At 37.5% G+C, this 9,658-nt stretch overlaps 1 protein-coding gene across 1 annotated transcript in view; it reads left to right on the top strand.

Annotated features, from left to right (window-relative positions):
- LOC143039081 (uncharacterized) overlaps positions 1–1,555 on the top strand; it is a 20,299-nt gene extending 18,744 nt beyond the window's left edge. The window contains exons 2-3 of the mRNA XM_076208932.1: positions 11–191; positions 1,423–1,555. Of these exons, the coding sequence (XP_076065047.1) occupies positions 11–191; positions 1,423–1,555 (314 nt within the window). The remainder of the gene's footprint in view (positions 1–10; positions 192–1,422) is intronic.
- Positions 1,556–9,658: the final 8,103 nt, after the last annotated feature.

Genomic DNA, 9,658 nt, shown 5'->3' with positions numbered 1-9,658 from the left:
ATCATCCTAGACATCACCTCGACACTGAAAAGAATCGTCCGGCATCCACCAACTATTGATATCTTTATATCTCTGGAACTCTTGGAAAATTCTGCTGACCTCCATGGGTCTCTTGACCTCTTAGAGTCACCAAGGGTCTCCAAAGAGGTGAATAGAGTAGAATGGCTTCAGTCAGGACAACAGCGAGAGTGGTACGAGACGTGAAAGGGGATAACAGTTCGCTTTATGATTAGCAGGTGAACCGTAGGACGATTAATGTTAGAACTTACGTGTGTGTGTGTGTGTGTGTGTGTGTGTGTGTGTGTGTGTGTGTGTGTGTGTGCGTGCGTGTGTGTGTGTGTGTGTGTGTGTGTGTGCGTGCGTGTGCGTGCGTGCGTGCGTGTGTGTGTGTGTGTGTGTGTGTGTGTGTGTGTGTGTGTGTGTGTGTGTGTGTGTGTGTGTGTGTGACCACACTCCTACAGCACATTGAAATAAAAATGTTAACATTTTTTTATCATCTCCTTGTGTAGTGCAATGTCACTCTTAAATGTGTAAACAACTTATAGATTTCCTAAAGTCTTTTTATGTGTTTTCCCGGAGACAAATTTTACCTTGGCAACCTTAAAAGGTTGTGTTCTTATATCACTTTTGTAGCTGCCTTATTTCTTATCAATGCCCAGTTCCAATATTTTGTATTTCTTTTTGTATGAAAATACAATTTCCTATTCCAACTCCATCTATATGCCCTATCTAAATCTTCATGTGTTAATCTATAGTCCTCGTAATCTTTTACTGTCTTCATAATATTGATATAATCAGCACATAAATTCATGTAACTGTTTGTTCAGTTTGTCATGTCATAAACGCATTTTAGGAACATCCAACCCCTCTACTTCCCTCAAAATTGACATCCTAAATTTCATAACCATCCTCAGTGAATGAAAATCCATGTGAACAAGTTGCATAAACATGGACTGGAAGTGAAGCGTTCATTCCTGCTGACGTTTCGTTTATTGGGAAAGTCAATAGACGTCAGCAATAAACGCTTCACTTCCAGTCCATGTTTCCTTTGCCGTGTTTGTGCATCCTCAGTAACTTATTCTTAAGTCCTTCCTTCATTCCAGCATACTCCTCTTAAGTACTCCTGCATATTCCAGTTTCCATACAAATATTTTGTGAAATACCTTATCAAAAGTTTTCTCCCAGTTCACCCACCCAACTCAAGTCCTTCCTTCATTCCAGCATACTCCTCTTAAGTACTCCTGCATATTCCAGTTTCCATACAAATATTTGGTGGGATACCTTATCAAAAGTTTTCTCCCAGTTCACCCACCCAACTCCTTTTTGTTCCACACCGATCGCACATAACCTTTCTTTTCTGAATATAGATTGCTTATCTCCCATTGTTTTCCTCTCTTCTCAATATTTTGCTTACATTTTCAGCCAACAAGATAGTCACACAGTCTACCAACCAGCCAGCCAACAAGGTTGTAAACAGTCCACCAGCCAGCCAGCCGCACAGCCGATCAGCAAACCTGCCAGCCACACAGTCATCCAGTCACCAAGGCTACCTTGAACTAGCCATCCAACCAGCTAGCTATACAGCCAGCCAGCCAGCCAAAGACTCAAGATTACAAAGGATTACAAAGGCGGAGCATGCCGACAGGAGACCTTTTGATCCATATCTAGGTCGGATGCAAAAAAAAAAAAAAAAAAAAAAAAAAAAAAAAAAAAAAAAAAAATTAAAAAAAAAAAAAAAAAAAAAATAAAAAAAAAAAAAAAGAAAAAAATCATATTAGTAATACAATAATAAATAAAAACTATAATAATGTAAATAATAAATAAAATACATATATATATGCAAAAAGATTATAGTTTAGGGTTCATGCTTATTCTAATCGCACCATTCTGGAGGTGATATGTAAAGTCCTCTGTACAATTTTGTTGTAGTTATGCTGAGATACATTTAGATAAATACCTAAGTAAGATGCTGTAATGATTATGATTTATCTTATATTATTTGTTTTTGTTTTGTTATCATTTGTCTGTCTGATTTTCATTTATTATTAGTTATATGTCAATTTATTATTATTTACTATTTACCTGTTTGTTTATTATTTAACTATACCTATGCATTTATTTATGTATTTTATTTGTTATTTACATTATCATAGTTTTTATTTATTATTTTATTATTAATATGATTTTTTTTTCGTATCCGACCTAGATATGGATTAAAAGGTCTCCTGTCGGCATGCTCCGCCTTTGTAATCCTTTGATACCTTTATGTACTAGGACCGCGTTGGTCTTTTTCCAATCTTTCGACACTTTTACTTCTGTTAAACAAACAATAAGATGATGAATATTATCCACCAGTTGTTCTCTACATCTTTAAGTACTCAATAATCCATCAGCATAATGTTTTTTCCTGACATTTCGCGTCTTCAAAAATTTTATGCAACTCAACATTAATTCTAGTTATTCCTTTCATGAATTCAAAGTCTCTATCCTTTGTAAATAGAGTTTGAACACTTTATTTATAATTTTTGTTTGCATTTTTGTATCTCCACAGACTATCTAATATGCTTTAAACTTTGCGATTTCTTCTCTGTGTTTTTATTTACCAAGGAAGAAGAAGAAGAAGAAGAAGAAGAAGAAGAAGAAGAAGAAGAAGAAGAAGAAGAAGAAGAAGAAGAAGAAGAAGAAGAAGAAGAAGAAGAAGAAGAAGAAGGAGAAGAAGAAGAAGAAGAAGAAAAAGAAGAAGAAGAAGAAGAAGAAGAAGAAGAAGACGAAGAAGAAGAAGAAGGAGAAGAAGAAGAAGAAGAAGAAGAAGAAGAAGAAGAACAAGAAGGTGAGACGCCCACATCAGGAGGCGCGTATCTGCGGCCGAAGCCGTCACCTTTGGCCTATACGCTTATACTGTTAGAGCAGGTAATAATCACTGCTTGAATTCGGAGAAAAGTGCTGGATTCGAACCCACAACAAAGTGAATGCGAGACCGGCACGATTCCGATCATGCCACCATCGCACAGAATTTCCAGTTATTAGTATATTTTTTACTATTTTTTTTTCTATTCTCGATATTTTGTGCTCCTCTTTTCCCCCCTGAAGCTATGACATATTTTTCTTATGTACTACATTCCTTTGCCGGTGTTTTTTTTGTTTTTTGTTTTCAGTATTTTCAAAATTTTCCGTTTTTTCTGTTCATGTTTTCTTTGTTTTTTGCGATTTTTATTTTATTTTATATTACTCTTCCTTTGGTTATCCGAATGTTTTGCTCTTCTGTAATTTCCTTAATGTAATTCTCATTAGACTTGACTTTAGTATCGTTTTCATGTAATTTACTTTCTATTCTGTCCATTTCCTCATTTATTTTGTTTTTTCATTTATTAGCTAACTCTATTTCAATTCCATGTTCAGCTTTGAGTAGGATTTTTGTTCTAGCTTATCCACCATACTCATAACTGTGGATCACGTGTTGGACTCGTGATCGACAGCTAACTCCCTCCCGGAAGAGAACTCAGAGCTCATATATGACCGATCTATGGGTAATGCTGTGACTTTACACACACCCAACTCTTCCCCCAGGAAAGATAGAGCAACGACTCGCAGCGCAGCAATACTGAAATTATTTCAGCCCTGGACGGGATTCGAACCCGGACCGCCGTAGTGACGGCCGGGAACTCTAACCACCGCGCTGTGTGTGTGTGTGTGTGTGTGTGTGTGTGTGTGTGTGTGTGTGTGTGTGTGTGTGTGTGTGTGTGTGTGTGTGTGTGTGTGTGTGTGCTGTGTATGTGTGTGTGTGTGTGTGTATGTGTGTGTGTGTGTGTGTGTGTTGTGTGTGTGTGTGTGTGTGTGTGTGTGTGTGTGTGTGTGTGTGTGTGTGTGTGTGTGTGTGTGTGTGTGTGTGTGTGTGTGTGTGTGTGTGTGTGTGTGTGTGTGTGTGTGTGACGCAGTGACCACACATTTCACTCATCTGCTCCACATTTGCTTTTTCTTCGTGTTTCATATTTGTGTTGCGGTGGTCTAATTTGCATCATGACAAAAAATTTTTTTGGACTGTGTAAACAACGATTCATTTTGGTTCCACCGATACAGGAATTCAAAATTCTTACCTTATTTATTTCCACCTGACCATTTTTTCCGACCTATTACACAAGGCCTTTAAAGGACGCATTTCCAATATCCAGAAGCTCCACGCTCAAGTGTCTGTCATAATCCGATTGCTCAAATGTGTGTGTGTGGAGGGTGGGAGGATTAACTGTGGTTTTGAATCACGTGCTGTACATGTGACCGACCCCTATTGCCCTCCCAAATGAGAGCTGATACCTTTTATTCTCTGAGTTATGGGTAATGGTAACACTTAAACACACATGAACGCGCGCACACACACACACACACACACACACACACACACACACACACACACACACACACACACACACACACACACACACACACACACACACACACACACACACACACAAACATACACATGTACTATACCCTTGCTTAAGGGAGATAGGATCAACTTACTAAGTAAGTGAAAGTTTTTCACGCCGGGAGCGAACTCGGAATCTCAAGCCAGGGAACCCGAAACACTAACCACTGCACCAATGTGTGTGTGTGTGTGTGTGTGTGTGTGTGTGTGTGTGTGTGTGTGTGTGTGTGTGTGTGTGTGTGTGTGTGTGTGTGTGTGTGTGTGTGTGTGTGTGTGTGTGTGTGTGTGTGTGTGTGTGAGTTTGTGTGTGTGTGTGTGTGTATATTTTGCTAAGTGTATTTACTTAAACTGTAATTGAGCTACGTTCGGGGGGTCCTGTCTCGTATTCACCGCTTACCATATCCTGTTCCAAATTCATGTATTCTAAGCAATTCCATAAGTTTACGCATCTCTATGGAAAGCTGCATTGTTTTTTAATATCCTTTAGACATATAGTCTCTTTTTTAATTGTTCCCATGACATCGCCATGTCCTACAATCCCAAATAAATTACATAAGAACAGAGCTGGGCGCGTTCCTTGGTGCGTTCCAAGGTGTGTTTCACTTTAGTTTGGCCGCGGTTAGCTATCCCAAACTATTAAAGCTTAAGAGACAGGTTCATACCGAAGTAAAAGTCCAATAGGCCACATACTATACCAAAGAAAAATTTCGTAGGCCACATCCAAAAGGTTGGCCACATAATATACCGGCACCTATATTGCTTTAATATTTTAGGAACGCTAACCACGGCCACACTAAAGCGGAACGTACCTAAAAACGCATATAGGAACGCACCGAGGAACGCACCCAGCTCTGCATAAGAACTTTAGAATATAAGGATGAAAGAAACTGCAGGAGATCACAAGGCCTATATTAGGTATTGCCATGTCCATTACCACCTCATCCCTATCCATAAAGTTGTCTAACTATTCTTAAAACAACAGATAGTTTCAGCGCTCACAACATAGTTACTAAGTCTATTCTATTCGTTCACAACTCTATTGGTAAACTAGTTTTTACCTATTTCCTTCTTAAATCTAAAATTGTCCAATTTAAATTCATTACTGATACTCCTGCCCTGTTGTCTTAACATGATGACCTTATCTGTACCCCCTTTGTTAAAGCCCTTGATCAACTTCAACACCTCTATTAGATCACCCCGCACTCTGCGTCTTTCCAGAGAGTGTAAATTAAAATACCTAAGCCTGTCCTTTTTAGGTATTTTTTTTTTTAGCCCATGTATCATTTTGGTCATTCTTCTCTGTAGTGATTCTAGTGAACTGATATCCTTTCTATAGGACGGAAACCAAAACTGTACCACACAGTCATGGATGGGTCTAATGCCAGATAGATTTTTGTCTAGCCCCGCTCCCTTCAATAACACTGTATAACAATGAAAAAAAAACGGAAATGAGACTATCCTTTTCTAGAGTTATTTTTTGCGTAGATCACGAATATAACATCCGTTTCTTTCTGTGACCCTCCAGTTCTTCGTAAATAGCAGTGCCCGCAATGTCTATCTGAACGGTATTATATGTTTCTTTTACCATTTATATAAATTTTCACATAGCTAGGTGGTTTTTTTTACACAGGATACAGAGTTAAGATGCCTAGAGAATGCAAGAATTCGCCAGACAAGTTTTGTTATATATGTGGATCAGTTACATTAAGGCAATACAAGAGACAGTTGACTCAACGTGTAAAGAAACTTTATGAGCTGTACTTTGGATGTAAAGTGGGTGACCAGGACAAAATCTGGGCACCTCACATATGTTGTGTCAGGTGTACAAGTTCCCTTTCTGCCTGGGTGAAAGGCAAAGGGACTGGCCTCATGTTTGGCGTACCAATGGTCTGGAGGGAGCCAAAGGACCACTCAACAGATTGCTACTTCTGCTTAACGGATATTAAAGGTGGGTGTTCAGTGTTTATTTTTTACTGTTTTTATATATATTTTCAAGAGATGTATCAATAAAAAAGATCGAAATACATAATAAGTTGCACTTCCACTATTTTTGCACGTGATCACAACCAATAGTATCCATTTTTAGTCTGATTTTATTTTATTTTCCTGCAGGTCGCAACAGAAAAGGCAATAAATCTATCGTGTATCCAGATCTTCAGTCTGCTATTCGCCCAGTTCTACATTCAAGTGATATTCCTGTACCACAGCCGCCCTCTGAACTACCAAGCGATGACACGAGCAACTCAGACGATTCAGAATCTCAAGATGCAACGTATACGACACAACTTGAATCTGATAAGAAACCACACCTCATCACCCAACCAGAACTCAATGATCTAGTTCGTGATCTAACACTTACTAAGCAACAGAGTGAACCCCTGGCCTCACGTTTGCAACATTGGCACCTGTTGGATGAAGAAGCTCGAATTACAGTATTTAGGAAGCGTTCTGCAAATCTACAGGATTTCTTCACTTTGGAAAACAACTTGACTTATTGTAATGATATCAGAGGCCTATTCAGTGCCCTTGAGCTGTCCTATGAACCCAATGAGTGGAGGCTATTCATAGATGGATCCCTTTACAGCATAAAAGCAGTTCTGTTGCACATTGGGAACACCATGCCTTCAGTTCCAGTTGCTTACTCAGTCATTTTAAGAGAGACATATGAGAACCTTGCTTTTATTCTAGACCGCATAAGTTACAAAGAGCATGAGTGGTTAATTTGTGCAGACTTGAAAGTAGTAGCCATACTTAATGGGCTACAAACTGGATACACAAAATTTATGTGCTTTCTTTGCAAGTGGGACAGTAGGGCCAGATCAGAACATTATATACGCTCAGAATGGCCATCTCGGGAATCTATGACGCTTGGATGCCATAATGTAATTCATGAGCCACTAGTTAAGAAGAAGAAAATCATTTTGCCACCACTGCATATAAAACTAGGCCTAATGAAGCAATTTACCAAAGCACTGCAACATAACAAGCCATGTTTCCAGTATCTCAAAGGGATCTTCCCTAAAATTAGTGATGCCAAGATTAAAGAGGGTATATTTGTAGGCCCTCAGATTCGCAAGCTTATAAATGATGAAGACTTTGAGGCGACAATGGATTAACCTGAGCTAGCGGCCTGGCATGCATTCAAAGATGTATGCAAAGGGCTTCTGGGAAAGCACCAAGAGTCCCAGCGAGAGCGTAAAGTGGAGAGGCTAATCAAATGCTACCAACTTCTCGGATGCAATATGTCACTGAATATACACTTTCTTCATTCTCATCTGTCCTTCTTCCCAGAGAATGCAGCAGATGTGAGTGATGAACATGGAGAGAGGTTCCATCAAGATATAGCGTCAATGGAAAACAGGTACAAGGGAAAATGGAGCCCTGCTATGCTGGCTGACTTCTGTTGGAACCTGAAGCGTGACACGCCTGAGACGTCTTATAAAAGAAGAAGTAAATAATAGATTGTAGGTTAATACATCATATAAAGCTAACAAACATGCCGATTCATTATATATTAATTAAATAAATACAATGAAGACATTTAATCTGACTTTGGGAGCAAAATACATTTATGGAACCTTGGAAATCTCTATTAATTGCATAATTATTAAAACAGCTATTTACAAAAAATTGTGACGTGGCATGAAATTTTTGTTATCAAATTTGAATTCAGCACACTGAACTTCATAATAAAACGCACATGAGAACTATGTTTTCTTCTTAATCCTGAAATTTGTTGTACAGTGTAATTAATCTAAACATTACAACCAAGTCCCAATTTCTCTTCGGTCTTTAACGATGCTAGGTCTAGGGTTTCCAAACCTCCTTATCCGGATTTCTTTGTATTTCCTCGACTTTATACACACACACACACACACACACACACACACACACACACACACACACACACACACACACACACACACACACACACACACACACACACACACACACACACACACACACACACACACACACACACACACACACACACACACACACACACACACACACACACACACACACACACACACACACACACACACACACACACACACACACACACACATATATATATATATATATATACTTATATATATATATATTTGTATATATACATACATATATATATATATATATATAATATGTGTGTGTGTATGTATATATATACATATATATATGTATATATATATACATATATATGTACATGTATATTACATATATATATATATATATATATATATATATATATATATATACGCACACATATATATATACAGTATATGTATATATATATATTTATATATACAGTATATGTATATATATGTATATATATGTATATATATATATATATATATACATATATATATATATATATATATGTATATACATATATATATATATTATATATATATATATATATATATATATATATATATATATATATATTATATATATATATAACTTTGTGTGACAATTATCCTACTGCGGCATATACCAAGCCAGGTCGGGTTAGGCTTTTTTTTAATCTCTTCATCCATGTATACAAATGTCACTTTTATGTTCTGCAGTGAGCCCTACGTCTCCCTCGAAACATTATGTTATTGATATGTTTATTAGGTGATATACTCTCCATTACCAACACTTCCTGAATGTCCCCTTTCGAATTTGTGACTGTCTCATTTCCTTTTAAATAATTCAACGATATTCTTTTTAAGCTAAATTCACATAATCAGTACTTTGCATTTTCTGAGATTAAAATTCATGGTCCACTTTTGGCTTCAGGTACATATGTTTTATATATATATATATTTATATATATATATATATATATATATATATATATATATATATATATATGTATATATATATATTGTATGTTTGCGTGCGTGCGTGTGTGTATATGTGCGTAGGTGCGTGTGTGTGTGTGTGTGTATGTGTATGTGTGCGTGCGTGTGTGTATGTGTGTGTCTGCGTATATGTGCGTGTGTGCGTGTGTGTGTGTGTGTGTGTGTGTGTGTGTGTGTGTGTGTGTGTGTGTGTGTGTGTGTGTGTGTGTGTGTGTGTGTGTGTGATTCACCATGGTCTTTGGATCACGTGCTGGACCGTAAGCTCGTATAAGCCTCTGAGAAAGCAAATAATATTCTAGGAATCTGTTTTCCTTAAAAAAGCTTAGACTCAGAGGTGACTTGATACAGGTCTTTAAGATTCAGAGGTGAAAAAAATTTCACACTCAAT

This window comes from Oratosquilla oratoria, chromosome 25 (genome assembly GCF_046742065.1).
Source record: "Oratosquilla oratoria isolate Oo_2021 chromosome 25, ASM4674206v1, whole genome shotgun sequence".
Taxonomy (NCBI): Eukaryota; Metazoa; Arthropoda; class Malacostraca; order Stomatopoda; family Squillidae; genus Oratosquilla; species Oratosquilla oratoria.
Note: the sequence above shows the minus strand (reverse complement) of the source record. Positions and strands in the feature narration are given on the sequence as shown.